This window comes from Numenius arquata, chromosome 3 (assembly GCF_964106895.1).
Source record: "Numenius arquata chromosome 3, bNumArq3.hap1.1, whole genome shotgun sequence".
Classification (NCBI taxonomy): Eukaryota; Metazoa; Chordata; class Aves; order Charadriiformes; family Scolopacidae; genus Numenius; species Numenius arquata.
In genome coordinates this window covers 67,783,839-67,801,024 of record NC_133578.1, presented here as the reverse complement: position 1 = coordinate 67,801,024, position 17,186 = coordinate 67,783,839, and the positions used below count along the sequence as shown (strand labels likewise).

Here is a 17,186-nt window from a genome sequence, read left to right as displayed (position 1 = left end):
CTTTCTGAACTCTAAATGTGTATTGTATCTAGTGTAGTGACGTTCTGATTAAATTCAAAAATAATTTAAAGATGAACTCCTCATTTACTTGAGGGACCTCAGTCTTTATTTTTCTTATTGTTGGATTAAAAATGGGAAAGTTGCCCTGAATAACCAGGGGTTGGCAACAGTATCAGGTCTCGGAACATTTCAGTGAGTTCTGCTGTGCTTACTGTCTTTGTTCTTCCTACGGGAAATGTTGCCAGGTAAAGGCAAAGCCTTGTAATAAAGTTGTGGCAGGAACCTAGATCCATGGAAGGGGAAAGGGAAATCCCTGAAATTGTGTGCCTCCTTCATCTTGCTCTCTGGATCCCTGGCAGTGCTGGCTGCTCTTTCTTAGTTGACAAGACTAACTCCAGAAATACAGCTCCCTTTCCTGCTCTGTGCACTCCACATTGAGGAAAACCAATTCCACAATTAAAGATTCTCAAGTGAGAGTCCCGTATCTTGAGTCCTCAGGTACCTACTGGTATGTGGGAATGCCACCTCCATCTAGTCAAGATTCCAACAGTGCTTTAGGAGAAGGAACTTTTCCCTCCTTCTCCATCTGTGATGGACTTGCAGAATACAGCTCCTTAACCAGCTGAGAAGCAAATAAACCAGTTACCCTGAGCCAGCCAGCACTAGGCCTTGAAGATTTTCTATACTGTGCCTTTTAAATTTATCCTAATATATCCTAAATGTATTGTGGAGTGAATATAAAAGAATTTAGTTTTACTTTTTAAATGTGAGCTCTTTTCTAGATGCAAAAGAATTGCAGATGGGAGAGAAACTTAGTTGGGACAAATCAGGTTTACAACTTGCATCTACTAGAGAGGAGTAGGTGCACCGAAATGAAATACATGCCAAGAGAAATAATCCAGTGCCTACTGGATTTTAAAATGTGTGTAAGTTTGTTATAATCAAAACAAACAAGCAAAATGAAAACAAAACAAAAACCAACAAAAACACCCCAAATTAAGTATAAACCATTATTTTAGGTTTCCTGGAACATTTGAGGGAAATGAAACACAGTAGTTGGCTGATAACATCATAAGTGACACACGCTAACAGAGATATAGAAGATGTTGACTTGCATGGCCAGCTGTTCAGAGAAGACCACTTAATTTGTATCTAGAAGATGATTTTCATTTCTAAACTTGGAATGTCATAGTACTACATCTTTTCTGCTTGTCGGTGGGTTTGGAAATGAGTATTTCTCGTGGGGAACTTCTGCTGTCCCTCCGCCATGTTAAAAAAATCAACTCTCCTTACTAGAGAGGGTAAAGAAAAAAACAGCATGAAAAATTAAATAGGCAAGAGATGTGCTCAGTGTGAGACAATCCAAGTGGCAAGTCTTGATTGCATTATTTAACAACACGATCTGGAATGCTACGGAGCTTCACGTTTTAGCCTGTATTTCACTACAGCATTTCATGTTTGTGCATGAACTGCTGCCAGTCAACTGGTGCTTACCTGTCTGCTCTTTTCCCTCATTTTTTTTGTCTTCATTTCTTATAGCAGTCTTCAGCAGCTTTCAAAATTATAAATGTGACCTTTGTGATGATCTGAAAAGTACTGGCCACTTTTACTCGATGCCTAATCAACATGGTGCTCTTAAACTTTTTTTTTAAAATGAGTGACCAGCTTTTTTTCACCCGTGCTAATTCTTCATGGTTCTCAAAATATCACAGTTAAACTGTTGCAAGGTCTATATTTAGGCATATTTGCTAATAATGCCTACTCTCTCGGCATTGAACCATAAAAAAATGAAGTATTACACAAAAATTACAGCAAAATCCAGACAGGCAATGCATGTGAAACTTATTTTCTCCTAATACAGACTTCATTTTCTAATTTTTTTTTTCTAGTGTGTAACACTAGGATGTTGTGATTATGTTTTTCTTTTTAATGTAAGTATGTACCTAACTTCCATCACTGTTAGTGGGAGTTATACGTATGGATCATATAATAAGCACTTTTAAAAAAAAAAAAATTTTCCAGACTGTCTAAGCTGCACAAAACCACGTGGATGTATTGTACATACATAGTTTTTGTTTGTCCCTGTAAGAAAGATCTATTATTAATACCTTGACTTTTGGCATTGGAATTCTTGGATTAAAATATACGGATATTTATTTCATAACATATTTTGCTGATGTAAACAGAGAAGTGGAATGTTTTTTTTTTTCTGTAAGAGCTTCTGAAGCAGCTTCAGTAACTAACTAATTTTTTTTTTTTATATCACTCTAAAAGGAACTAACCTTATAGCTTCCATCAGAATTTTAAAAGAAAAATCGATCTCATATCAGGTAAACCAGGTCTGAGATATTTGTACTAGGTGATTATTTTTAGAAGTTAAATCCTTTTTTTGATTCTTCTCAAAACATACTTCTCATTGACAAACATACTTCTCATTGTCATTTCTTTAAACATGTATGTGTAGCACTTCTGAAATGAATATCAAATATACTTTTGGAAAGTCTTTAGCTAATTATAAAAAACCTATATATAGACAGTATATATCCTTAAAGAGGGGAGAGAGAAAAAAACAGAGAACAAGTTTACACTAGTTCTTTTTGTTCTTAACTCTGATTTTGCAATTAGTACAATAAAGAATATGTTTTGAGGATTAAATATATTTAGAAGTAAAAGATACAACTCCTTTCCCAACCAGTAAAAGGAGAGGCAGGGAAGGTGGAAAATAATCTGATGCAATGTTTCTTGATAACAACAGACACAAACGTCTCCTGTAATACCTGTAGTGAGAGTGTCTTCTGAGTGCTTACCTACGTCTCTTCCATTGAGCTCGTAACTGTGCTCTAAGGTGAGACTGATACGATAGTCATACAGACGGCTTGTCAGGTTTTCTTCTCCTAACTCAATTTGAAGTAAGTCAGGAAGGATGGATTCCAGGTGAATTTTTGGGATGCTAAATGAATCTAAAAGACTACTAAAATGAATGCAATTAGTTTCTTGGAGTTCCTTATATGCTGTAGTAGCTCTTCAGAGAATGAAAATTCTTGATGAGTTGCTGCATGAAGAATTTTTCCCATAGGTGATGGTGTGCCTGTTGAATTCCATATTGTTGTTAAAAATATATATATATTTAATATGTTCTACTGTTTAGATGCCCAACCTACAGAATCTGAAAAGGAAATTTATAATCAGGTGAATGTAGTGTTAAAGGATGCAGAAGGAATACTGGAAGACTTGCAGTCATATAGAGGAGCTGGCCATGAAATACGAGAGGTGAGCTAGAGCGTTGTGATTGCGCACAACCTGTGGTTGTTCATTGTCTGATCCTAACCAAATGCCGCTGGATTTTAACTTTGCTTGCAGGAGCTGTTTGGGCAGAGCATGTTATCTATTAAAATTGCTGTCTTGAATTTCTGCTCTGGAATGTTCCTTTTTAACAGTGAAACAATGTATCTTGTTTCGATAATACTAATGCACACATATAATAGCAAATGATGCTTTTCAAACTCTTTATGGAATTGCTGCTATTGATTTTTCTTTATATTCCCACATAAGCTCTTCTTGAGTTAGTGGTGAATTTAGAAAAAGCGTGGCGTGACTCCAATGCAATATTGAGTAGTGTCAACATCTTTTTTGAACGCTAATTGGAGAAGTCTGATGTGTGGTAATCCTAACACAAAAGACATCTTATTTGGAGTCCCTTTTAATTGGTTTTTATTTATTGAAGTAGATGTTTGGAATAGAAGCAAAGTTTCTTTACAGCATGTCACTCCATTTTTCGTTTACCTTTAAGAAAGGATGGAATAAATACTCTGTCGGCTCCCTTCCCCTCTTCCTCATATGCAGCAGTGGGGTTACTTTGGTCCTAAAGTGAGGAGTTACTGTAGCATACTCCTAAGAAGTCCTACTACGGAGAGGAGTCTCTGCTTGCTCGCTCTAGATGAATTTGAGATACTGAGAGCCATTCAGCTTTAGAGTGCCATGAGCTTTTTGTTTTTTCAGTCTCTGTTGAATTCCTAAGGTAGGTTTTAGGAAGGTGACTGTGTCACATAAAACCTCTTAGGAGGGGAGAGAGCTTATTGCTTCAAGGAAGGAGCATGTTCAGGTAAAGGCTGTAGGATCTGGCAGGAATGTGTCTCCGTGACGAAGCCTGCATCTCCCATGGATAAAGGAGAGGGATGCTCCTGAGGAGGAGACAAACATCACAGCAAGGACGCTTCCTAGGGACCAGAGAGGAGTGTGCTACAACTCACAGCCCAGGGCTGGCTGAAACAGATTTTGGAATCCAGGGGCTGACTGTGAAGATGCAGCAGGACAGTTATGAGCATTTCTATTTCTTTTTTCCTAGTAATTTTCAGTTGCTGAGTAGTCTAATTTCTGTCTTAAAAACATGGAGAGACTGAATTTAAGGCATTATCTATCTGGGAAGATTACTGTAAAGACAAGGTCTTTCCATATATACCTCAAAGCTCTGATATATACTATGTCTTGGTGGTGCTTTATGTTGTTGATTATTCTTAAATATTCCTGCTGTAATATTTAGCCTGAATTTCACAGCAATTTTTTTTTATTTGCAAATTCAGAAAATGTGATAGATATCAACATTAGGATAAGTCTTTGACTAAATTTTTTTTCTTGGACATACCCCAATGAAGTTCTTGATTTTAATTAACTAGGTTTGGTTATGTACATTTTCTTATTTGATTAGCTTTATTCTTAACAGTTTCTTTATACTTTCTCCAAGTTGTTTTCCTATTCAGGATACTTACTTTCAACACAAGTATCTAGAGTTTTTTGGAACAGACATGGGTTAGTACAGGCTTGTTTCTCGACCGGAAACTTCTCAGTAGGTAGAAGTTTTAATTACTAGTTCCTCAAACAACTGCCATGTGTAGATTTTTTTTTTTCAGCAGTGTATCAGTTTTTCTTAATCTAAGCATACCTTTTTCCTCTCTTTATCTAATTTAAGGCAATACAGCATCCCAATGATGAGAAGCTGCAAGAGAAGGCGTGGGGTGCAGTCGTTCCACTAGTAGGCAAGCTAAAGAAATTCTATGAATTTTCTCAAAGACTAGGTAAGTGGAATGGTATTAGCTTGGGAGTTTTTGTCTTCATTAATTAGTAAATTTGGCATGTTCAGATATGATCACATCTAGGTCAACCCTGAGTTGGTAGATAAAAGCTCATATTGCATAGATTCTTTCCGTACACTGGATTGGATCTAGTTTATGTCCATATACTACCTTCTTGCATGTGAAAGTAAACCTGCTTCAGTGGGTACCTGAGAGGGGAGAGAGAGAGAATGGGAGCCTACTCATCATCCTCTTTCTCTGCCCCTCTATTAACTCTGGAAAGCACTAAGCAGCAGATTGTTCTGAAAATTTAGTAGACTAATTCGTCAGGACTGAATTCTGTTAATGTTTCTGATATGAAGAGTAATTAAAAGTGATGATGTTATTCCCACCAAACACCAGAAATAACTTGGTCTGTGGAAATGCCTGATCTGGGTTTATGCAGGTGCAATATTTAAGATGGCACTTCATGCCTCTTACAGGATCATTCAAGTTGAGTTTGTGTCTAAGCTGATAAAACCTATTAGACTTGATTTGTTTCTTCACAGACTACCTGTTGTTACCTCACTTTCAGACAGTTGCTAGCATAGCTCATGAAGAAAAGGTATTTGTCGTTCAAAAAACAGAAGCTTTTTGCAGGCAGGTTCTGCTTTGTTAAAGATGTGAGGTATTTTTCTCAAGAAAATGAGCAGGAAGTTGGATTATAAGATTATCGTAAAAACAAACAAACCTTCTGCTGATAGATATGTACCTCTTGAATTCTGTGTTATCTTAAACACTACAGTCTGCTAATACATGTGATTGAAATGTGTTTTACACAAATGTTGCAGACAAAGCTTGAATAAAACTTTTCAAGAAGTTTTTTTCATGGCTGTCAGTGCTGATTAGTCCTGGTCTTAACAGCAGTTTGTAAGTTTATGTGATAACAGTGGCACATAGAAGCAATTCATCAAGCCCCTTTATTATTAATTACCGTGTACTTTGGCAGATGGATAATTTAGGTCTAGCATGCAGAATATCAGTCAATAGAGATACAAGAAGCAGGTGCAGTTGTACATTGCAAAATACTCTCCTCTCATTGAAGAGGCAGGATTGCGAGGTCTGTTGGGAGCCCTGACAAGCACTCCATATTCACCAACGCAGCACCTGGAGCGAGAGCAGGCTCTTGCTAAGCAGTTTGCAGAAATTCTTCACTTCACACTCCGCTTTGATGAGCTCAAGGTAAGAACTTGTAATTTTGTAAGCACGAAGGCTAGCAAAAAGAAAACAAGTCTGCTGAAGCAGTCTGGGTTGTGTTCTCTTCTAGAATAGAGCGTGTAGTAGGTAGTCAAATATCTACTATGCTCGGTTTGTTCCTAGAGCATGACCTAGAGTTAGATTAAACTAGAAAGCAGATGAAACATCATATTTGCTTTAGGCACTTGTTATGTTTCAGTTCATGTTAATCATGTTTCTTCAGCTGAATTTGGCATATCTGTTGGGCTAATGGTGCTGCTGCTTTTAGTGTGTGCACATCCATAGTGCAGCTATTTTCTTGCTAATGTGCAAAGATCTAAGCTGAAATTATATTAATTTACTGGTCTGATCCTTGGAGTCAAACTAGCAAAGCTATTTTCTTTCAACCTACTAATCTCAAACGCCTATTTAGGAGACTACTCCTTTTCTTGTTCTCATTAGATCTTGTTCTGAAAAAATCTCAGAATTTAACCAGAAAGCTTTATGTTCTACATATCACTTCTCAAAGTGCAATAGGCCTTTTTACTTCGGAAGGTTCTCAGTATTCTGTTGTATGAAAACTTGTTCTTACACTTTTCCTGAGGAGTTTATCACAACTGTTTTGCTTCCATATCTCTGCAGATGACAAATCCTGCTATACAGAATGACTTCAGCTACTATAGAAGAACTCTGAGCCGTATGAGGATTAACAATGTCCCAGTAGGTAACCCTTAGATGAAATGAAATGTAATCTTACACTACCACTGATCTTTTGTTGTCTACAGAACAATTACATGCTTTTTTTCCTTCTATTTTATAGGCAGAGGGAGAAAATGAAGTAAATAATGAGTTGGCAAACAGAATGTCTTTATTTTATGCTGAAGCAACGCCAATGTTGAAAACCTTAAGTGATGCTACAACAAAGTTTGTGTCAGAGGTAAGAATATAAATTTATGGCTTGGATAGCATAGTTCAAAGCACTGCAGGGGCAGACATCATTTTAGAGCAGAAAACTCTTCTACTAGGCTTAATCTGGAATGTAGAAATCAAACGGGTTTTTTTGTTCTGAGCTTCAAGAACTGTAAAGTATCTTAGATGCTGTGGAGGCTAGGGTAAGTTCAGGTAGCCACCTTGTGGATGTGTCGCAAACAGTTAATGGATATCATTAGAACATTGGTAATCATAACTTTCCTCAGGGAGGGAGGTGGGAGAGGTAAGCATGTTGCCTGCATTTTGGTGCTGGTGAATTGAAAGGGAAATGGCCTGATTCTCTCTGTTTGATATACGGAAGGGAATTGAAATTTGGCACTTCCTTTTCTCCTTCCCAAGACACTTCTGTTCTGCTGTGTGAAGTCAAGTATACGTAGGTTATTGCAGAAGAGAGGAGGGATCTGTATTCCAACATCTATACATATCCCTATTTATCCTTAACTAGTTAAATAAATATTAGTGATAAAATCTAGTCACTAAAAGTATTGTTTGACTTCTTATAAGTATGATGATTTTTCTTACATGCAAAGAATGTGCACTATACAAAAATAATTACTAAAAAAAATTGTACATTATGTGATTAATACAAAGAACTTTGTCTTCTAGTACTTTGTTCTTCAAGGACATAGGGTGTATCATCAGCAAGTTCGCAGATGACACCAAGCTAAGCAGGAGTGTTGATTCCCAGGAGGATAGGGAAGCTCTACAGAGAGACCTAGATAGATTGGATCATTGGGCCAAAATCAATGGCATGAGTTTCAACAAGGGCAAGTGCCAGGTTCTGCACTTGGGCCACAACAACCCCGTGCATTGCTACAGGCTTGGGGAAGTGTGGTTGGAAAGCTGCCTGGAAGAAAGAGACCTGGGGGTTCTAATTGACAAGCAGCTGAATATGAGCTGGCAGTGTGCCCAGGTGGCCAAGAAAGCCAACGGCATCCTGGCTTGTATTAGAAATAGCGTGACCAGCAGAAGTAGGGAGGTGATTGTGCCCCTGTACTCGGCACTGGTGAGGCCACACCTCGAGTATTGTGTCCAGTTTTGGGCACCTCAATACAAGAGAGATATCGAGGTGCTGGAGCGAGTGCAGAGGAGGGCAATGAAGCCGGTGAAGGGCCTGGAAAACAAATCATATGAAGAGCGGTTGAAGGAGCTGGGACTGTTTAGTATGAGGAAGAGGAGGCTGAGGGGAGACCTCATCACTCTCTACAACTACTTGAAAGGACACTGTAGAGAGGTTGGTGCTGGTCTCTTCGCACAGATAATTAATGACAGAACGAGAGGCAATGGCTTCAAGCTCCAACAGGGTAGGTTTAGACTGAACATTAGGAAAGAATTTTTCACAGAAAGAGTGGTCGGGCATTGGAACAGGCTGCCCAGGGAGGGGGTTGAGTCACCATCCCTGGATGTGTTTAAGAGCCGTTTAGATGTGGTGTTGGGGGATATGATATAGGGGAGAACTTTGTAGTGTAGGGTAGATGGTTGGACTCGATGATCCCAAGGGTCTCTTCCAACCTGGATGATTCTATGATTCTAGTATTTTTTCCTAACTTGTGCTTTACACTTGAAATGCCTTGAGAAAAATGGCCTCTTACTTGACATTTCTTTGAGATGTTTGTCTGCAACAATTTTAAGTCTTACTATTGCAGCGGATGCATGGATTTGGCTATAGAAATTTCTGTCTTGAAAGAACAGGTCAGATGATTCCTTTAAAGCTTCCAAAAATCAATAGTATCAATGGTGTGTGTTTCTTTAACTACAAAAAAGCAAGCAAAACCCATATGGTAAACTTTGCTCTGTAAGTCCCTAATCTTTATTGTGACAATTTTAAAACCCAGCGTGAGGCTACCCCACTGACCATAGTTGTGTTGATGTTTTTAATTCCTCCACATTGCCATGCCAGCAGATTGCTGATTTGATTTAGGTTTTGTAGTATAATATTTCACAATAATTGAGTTGGAAACCGTTTATCTTCTTCTGCAGAATAAGAATTTACCGATAGAGAATACTACGGATTGCCTAAGCACCATGGCCAGTGTGTGCAGGGTCATGCTGGAAACCCCGTGAGTATAAACAGTGACTGTGTGTGGATCGTCTCTCTAAGACATGACTTGTGATGCATAAGGTGAAGGAAGTGTAATTGGGGTAATTAGGAGCTGTGGTGTTTTCTTTTTACCAACGTGACTGTTTACCTTGACACGAAACCAGCTTGTCTCATTTTGCTAGCCAGGCAAATCATGCGGTCTGCTTTTCTGAACATATGAATATTTAAAAACAGAATGGCTATGAAAGCGAGACAACCTCTTGGCACTCTTTATAAATGGTTTTCTCATGCATAATTCAGGAAAATACACTACTTGAGCATGATTGCCTGGGGCCTCCTAAAAGAGGGGTTATGGGCCATGCATTGGATGGTACCTCCTTGTGAGTTGGCTTGGCCGATGGCTGTAACAAAACTACAGCACCCCTGTCTGGGGAATTGTGAGATGACTTTTGGGCATGAAGGCAGTCGGTTGTCTGCTGTAAATGTGAGAGGCACTGGGAGTATGAACAAAATTTCAAACTAAACTTTGGGGGTTTCATCTGTTTCTTCTGGGATCTAAATAGTTTCCCATTGGTAAAATTACTCAGGCACGAGATATGCCTTAGTTAACTAAGTTTCTCTCCAAGTACCGCAATACATTTGTTATTGAGCGCATCAAGAGCTCCAAACACTTATATTCTTACCGTGCTTAGGAATGGTCTGTTCCATTCAAGAACATAGCATTTTTCCTTAAGCTGGCCTTTTTTTTTTTAACCTTTTTATTTTTTATCCGAGTCAGAAGTTTGGGTTGTGTGTGCATTAGAGGGTGGCAGGGAAAAGGGAAGGAAGCGTTGAGAGCAGTTAGTATGTATTGTTTTAATTTATTTTTCTTCTACAAAAAATTAAAATACCTGAAATGCTGTAGCAGAAGGGCACTATTTTAGGTTTGAGAATCTTTGTTAATCTCTAGGTAACTCTTTCTAAGCAGTGGTTTAACTTATAGGCATGTTATTGAAAGGAAAAAGGAAAAGTCTCAGAAGTTTATGGGATTAGTGGTTTTGGGGGGTGTGTTTTTTTTCTCTGAGGATTTCTGGTAGGATTTTTCTCATTAACCTTATTTCAGGCGTTACTAGATATCTTGTGTTTGATAGATAATAATCTGGTTTTTTTGTAATTACAGTGAATATAGAAGCAGGTTTACAAATGAGGAAACAGTATCGTTCTGTCTGAGGGTAATGGTGGGTGTCATCATACTCTATGACCACGTGCATCCGGTGGGCGCTTTTGCCAAAACTTCAAAAATCGATGTAAGTTTATTGTTACTAAACAGTCTTGAGTATTTAAATTGTGTGTAGGCTCCTTTTCTGTCCTCTGGATTCTAGTAGCAGGTGTACACTTCACATCGGTGCTAAATGGATAGCGGTAACTGTTAGCAAAGCATATATGCAAGTAGTGAGAAATGCAAACAGGACCTTCAGGCACAGAAATGGTCACTGTTAGGTCATCAAAAGTCTGTTTTGCTAGAGTTCAGAGTGTGTCTTGAAATACTTGTGAACAGTGGTTGTGTTGAAAGATCCAAATTGGAATGATGGGAAATAACAACAGCATCTAGCTTGTTCCTCCCTGTCTGGTAAAGACTGAGGTTCTAGGTTCATCATCTACCAGTCTTCAACTTTCTGCCAGTGTTTGATAGTAAGTCTATGGAATACATGGTGTTACTGTATGGTGGTTTCAAATGGACTATTATCCCATTGTATTAGCTGCAGAATTTGTCATTATTTCACTGGCTGAATGTAGCCATTCTTAATGTTTTATGATAAACAAAGATTTTTTTGTTTACAATTCATTTTTTTTTAAGGCTGATGGAGCTTGATATCGAAGTTGCCATGTCTAAAGATAGGCAGATTATTAAGTAGCTAAGCCATTCTGTCATAGGAAAACACAATACTGAAAGCTTAATTCCTTTCTAATATCAAGAAAATGTCTTTGCACTGCTTCAATTCTTAAATATTTTCTTTTTCTGATAAACTGAGTATGAAATACTTATGTAAACTTAGAAGGTATTAGCATGAAAAAACTCTGTATATTTTTTTTTTAACTCCTAGATGAAAGGATGCATCAAAGTTCTTAAAGACCAGCCTCCTAACAGTGTAGAAGGCCTTCTAAATGCTCTCAGGTACTCTTACTCTTTTATTTGAAATACTTTTATGTGACTTCTCCCAAATTGTCTAGGTCATTTCCTTCAGCGGCAGGGTATTCGGTTAGCAGTACAGGTGAGAGGTGAATATGGTTATTGCAAGCTTCTTTTCCAATGTCTCTTGAGACAAGGACGTGTGAAGAAGCTCCTGTGTTTTAAAAGCTGGGTTGGAAACTTGCAGTTGTTCATTCCAAGATAACTTTCTGCATGCAGGTTAAGAATGGGTCTGTAGAGGTAAGCGTGACAGAGTAGACATCTTACCTGAAGTTAAAACTCATGACAAAAGTGTAATATGTACTAAAAGCTAACTAGAAGTTAACTGTGATCACATCTACTGATGGAACTAGCAAACGAGCAGCTGCAGCACGTGCGCTGGCTTGTGCTGACTTACCAAAGACATGGCTGGATTAGTTTGCACTGGCCGTATCCTCATCTGTGTGTGGTTTGACCATGACTTGATGATTTTATTTATTAGTAGTAGAATATAAGAGTAGTTTCTTGTGATTTTTGTTTCACAGATAATTTCAGACATGTAAGGCAGATAGGGTTTTCTTGGTATGTAACTAGAAATTGTTCCTCTTCCACAAAGTATTTATAGGGAGGTACTTAAGAGTCTCAATGTTTTTGCTGTACAATAGATAAGATGTTGCCACATTAATCGGAGAGGTAAAGAAAAATTAATAATTCCGTATAGAAACCTAAAACCTGCTAATTTGGGTCATAAGCTGTATCTGTAATCAGTAATATGTTCTGCATGTGGGTGTCCAGCATCAGAGGAGTGGCAAGAAGTGCCAAAATGCGATGGGCTGATGAAGGCTTCATTCTTGCCCTTACTGGAAAGTATCATATTACTTTGGTAACAGTAAACTGTAGCTGGGTATCGTCATTCATGCACGCACTTTGAGATGTGGAAACTTTAGTTTGTCTTGCCTGAAAGAGTGCAGTTGTACTTTCTTATCTGTAGTGAAACTGTTTTAATTTCATTTGCCCTCTTTTTTTTGTGTTAAGATGTGGTAAAAAGTGAAAATTGTGATATTATAAGTGGTTTCACTTGCAAAGTTTTTTCAGATTATTAGCTAAAGAAAAAAAAATAAATCTGGGCTTAATGTGAGACTTCATGGGAGTATTTCTATGCCTAAATCACTGTTATTCATCTCTGAACCTCCTGTACGTGATCAGTCTTGAGACGTTGATCAGTAAAAATACAAGCTTCCAGAGGGAAAATGCTGTACTAGCATTTATTTTCTGATTAATTTATTGTGATTGCAGCTGCAAATGAACACCAATCTTTACTGGTGCCCCATTTTTCCCCATTGTGGTTGACACTTAGTAAAGTGCATGGGAAGTATAGTTCAGGTTCTCCCTCTGTTGTGCGTTATTCTGTGGTTAGTAATGTAAACTCAGTCTGTGCTGTCATGCTGTAGCCTTCCACCACACCAAACCTCTTCATGCCCACGTACTTTTAACAGTTCTGCTTTCATACATTCAATTACTCATTTAGGTAGGATAGCTAAATCTTTTTAAAATCACATTTGGAATTTTTAGGAAGAGATGCAGAGGTGAGCTGCTGTGTGTGTCCGCCGTGAAAGCAGATTCAAGATGATGTCATGAGAAATTGATGTCATGAGAAATTAAGTCCAAATCTTAAGTCTTTGATTCTGAAGGGCTGTTAGAAGTTATAATGTTTTCTCTAGAGAGAGTTAATGTGCCTTAAAAGCAAATGGAAGGTGGTATGGATTTTGGAGGGAGATCAGCTGTTCATAATTTGAATTTCATAAAATATTGTAATCATTTTCAGCTTTTTCACATGGGAAGAATACCAAGTGCAATAACTTTTCAGGATTTTAGAAAACCTTAAGCCTCTTGTTTGTGGAACATATAAATTACCAAAATGTGCTGATGTCTATATTGATACTAATTTCCAAAACAAAAAGTCATTGTATAGATTTCAAGTGAACAACTAAAATATCACTGCAGTTGTGGGTAACAAAGAAAGTGTTAGTTTAACATGTTAAATTTAAATTGCAGGATAAGTTTTTCCTTGCTTTTAGATTACAGTCAGGGAAGGAAAATCAGGGAAATTAATCATACAAAGAAGCCAGCATTGAGGATTTACAGTACTTTCTTCTAAAATAAGAGATGACTAAGTTTTTTGTAGTAATTTAAAAATGTGCTAATGTTCTAGAGAATTTTGAAGGGACAAGGTGGGAAATAAACACACACGTGCATGTACTCTGTAGTTGTAGCAACACAGTTACTTAACTAAACAGGAGATTAGGCTGAAAAGTGATTAAATCCATTCTCATTGAGGGATCTTAGAAAATTTTGGTCACTGGAAGTTCTGAAGAAATGTTTCTGAAGCTGTGGTTTATTTGAAGATGTTTCTTATGGACAGAGATCTCAGAGTTAGTCTTACTGATAATTACGTATCACAAGTGGTAACAAGAGTTTACTGTCAAATGGCCTGTGAGCATGAAAGCCAACATCCAGCTGAGGCTTATTTTTAACACCCCTTGGTGCAAGACTCGGGTTATAGCTCTGATTGATAATAGCATTTTCTGATCAGAATGTCTGACTTATGTAGTTGGTGGCTGTGGCGTGGGTGATGATCGGTGGCTGAGGGTTTTACCTCAGTACAGTCAGGTTGAGCCATAAACAAGGAAATTGTTTAGCCAAAGCAAAATAGCTTCTATGCTCTTCTCAATTTGATTTTTATTTTCCATGTTTAGGTACACAACAAAGCATTTGAATGATGAGACTACCTCCAAGCAAATTAAATCCATGTTGCAATAACAATTACCTGGAATTCAAACCTGCTGTAGACAGACAGTATTCTGCAATGACTGAGATGCACAGATTTTTTTTTTTTTTTTAGTGATTGCAACTACTATCTCGTTCATTCTTGCTTTTTATTTTCTCTCTTCCTGTTTACCCTGTTTTTTTAATCACTTTCTTGTTCTTAAGTAAGCTCAGACTTCTTTTCTGTGCCAAATCAATGAAAATTATCAATTCTGGAAAGTATTTCTACTTTTCAGAATAGCCATCCTAAGTGGCAGCTAATTATGCGTTGCATTTGGATTTCTCTGTACTGGGGAAAGATTTGTGACTTGAACTAAATATTTTTAAACTTGTGGTTTTTTTCTTTTTTTGAAAAACTAATATTTAATATTGCTTCTTCTGCATGGCAAGACTGCCTACTTCTGCTATTTAAAAATCCCTTGATGACTTCATTTTCTATTGCAGCTTATTTTCATGTGCAACCATGAGGAAACGAAAAGCAGATTTGTTTAAATTAACTGTGTTTGTACAAAATGGTACCCAACACAAAGGTTTTTTTAAATGAGTAAAAACTGTTTTGTTTAAAAGTTACGTTTGCATTTTGACTCTTTTTTGTAAGGATGTATGTTGTATGTTTAACCTTTAATAACTAACATTAAACTGTGGTGTGTGCGTAGCAAAATTACGTATGCATGTTCATGTCAAATGATTGGCTGTGGATAAGATAATAAAATCAGCTTTCATTTTTCTAAGTGTGGTTTGATTTACCAGTATTTTGAGTGAGATGTCTTCGTGCTCTTTGGATTTTTACAAAAAAATAAATTTATAAATTTTATATAGTGAAAACTCTGCTGTTTCATTACCAGTAAGCACTAGTCTAATCCAGTGATTTAAACCTAGCGTGTTTCAGGGTTCCTGCTCTATGCTGCTTCCCTGTCCCCAGAAATGTTACTCATACAAGATTTGAGGGGAGGAACTTTGTCCAATCCATATAGATCCCAGTGGACGTTGCTGAAGAACCTGCATCTTGGTTACCCATGTTGAAATCTCAGCACATTCATCGGAAACGATGCTCCAGACTAGGCTGCCTGTTTGTCTCTTTCCGTACCAATGGTGGGCAGGGAGATTAACTTCCCTCTCTATATACTGATTTATGCTCTTGTGGATTTAGCTGTTTTGAACTGCGTAAAATCTGAATAATCTTAGCATACTAAATAATGTTTGTTTGGCTAGCATTTTATTGCAGTAAGTGTTAAGCTTTGCTAGATTGGTGAAGAAAATAAAGCTTTCTGGAGAGAAAGGGCAAAAAACAAGGGGAAGGAGAAAACAAGAATCAAGAATTACTGGGAGATCTCTGGGGTTACGTGTTTTGCATCAATGGGTAAACATTAATGTGCTTCGTGTATGTGGTGCTGTTGTGATTATGGAAAGGAGATTGAAAATCTGCAGATTTTAACACCCTCAGCTTTGTTTGCTGGACAAATAATATTTCATAACTGTATGACACTGGCTTAAAATATAACGTACTGGTGTGACCAAGCTGGATTTCTTGTGGATAGCCTACACCATAAGGAAGGATTCACCTTTTTATCTTTTCTTTTGTTTGTTTTCAGAAATAAGGAATCTGCAACATTTTAAATCACAGCACTTGAGGAAGAGTTGGAAGGAGGTAGAAGCGTGTATGGCTGGTACTTGTGCTGCCGCCTTCTCTGTTTGGCAGGATAATACATTCTCTTTCTTGCCAAAGATGCTTAGCAGAGGTCCCTGTTAAAGAAAGCAAACCATGTGCTGTGCTGGCTATAGGAATTAAAATACTATTACTCTCGGCACTGGTGAGGCCCCACCTTGATTACTGTGTCCAGTTTTGGGCCCCTTACCACAAAAAAGACATTGAGGTGCTAGAGTGGGTCCAGAGAAGGGCAAAGGAGCTGGTGAGGGGTCTGGAGAATAAGTCTTATGAGGAGCGGCTGAGGGAGCTGGAGTTATTCAGCCTGGAGAAAAGGAGACTGAGGGGAGACTTTATTGCTTTCTACAACTGCCTGAAAGGAGGCTGCAGAGAGGTGGGGGTCGGTCTCTTCTCCCAAGTCACAGGTGATAGGACAAGAAGAAATGTCCTCAAGTTGAGCCAGGGGAGGTTCAGATTGGATATTAGGAAAAAATTTTGCACTGAAAGGATTATCAAGCATTGGAATGGGCTGCCCAGGGAAGTGGTTGAGGCACCATCCCTGGAGGTATTTAAAGGATGAGTAGACGTAGTAGACATGGTTTAGTGATGTTTTTTTTTATCAGTGTTAGGTTGATGGTTGGACTAGATGATCTTAAATATTCCAACTCATTCTATGATTCTGTGGTACTGCTCTCTAGTCCTTTTGGCAACATCACAGTTGAATCCAGCTGAGAAAGGACAAAACTTTATTATAATTTTTTTTTTAAGGAAAAAAAGTCTCTCCAAGAATTGTATGAATGTTACGAACTGTATGCAACCGACCATTCTGCATGTACCTGAAAGAGTAACTGTCCCCATGAGTTCATTACCCTGGGGGGAAAAAACAATTTCATTTCAGCCTTATTACTGTGAATACAAGTTATTGACTAATAATCACAGGAGGGGCAAATCATACTCCTGTCCAGTGTTATATTTTGAAAGTCAAGCTTTCTAAAGGAAATCTAATTTACAGAGAATAGGTTTTAAGCACAACTTGGCCATTTGACAGTTGTGATTTCTGATCTTACTGGAAAACACTTGAAACAGTAAATCCAGCCTGGGTGCCACTATGGAAGAACTAGCCATATAGTACTTTTCTTTTGCCTGCTTCAATGGCTACTGGCTAAAACAACATAGAACTTCTTCAGTCGACTGTTTTGGACAGCTCTGCCTTCCTCCTGCCCTGCCAATAGCTTTGCTTTTAAACATCCT

General features: G+C 37.9%; 1 protein-coding gene across 1 annotated transcript in view; it reads left to right on the top strand.

Moving 5' to 3' along the window:
• CYRIB (CYFIP related Rac1 interactor B) overlaps positions 1-15,111 on the top strand; it is a 78,776-nt gene extending 63,665 nt beyond the window's left edge. The window contains 9 exon segments of the mRNA XM_074144915.1: positions 3,149-3,270; positions 4,967-5,072; positions 6,154-6,290; positions 6,927-7,004; positions 7,105-7,221; positions 9,255-9,334; positions 10,475-10,601; positions 11,400-11,470; positions 14,221-15,111. Of these exon segments, the coding sequence (XP_074001016.1) occupies positions 3,149-3,270; positions 4,967-5,072; positions 6,154-6,290; positions 6,927-7,004; positions 7,105-7,221; positions 9,255-9,334; positions 10,475-10,601; positions 11,400-11,470; positions 14,221-14,284 (902 nt within the window). The 3' untranslated portion in view covers positions 14,285-15,111.
• The last annotated feature ends 2,075 nt before the right edge of the window (positions 15,112-17,186 follow it).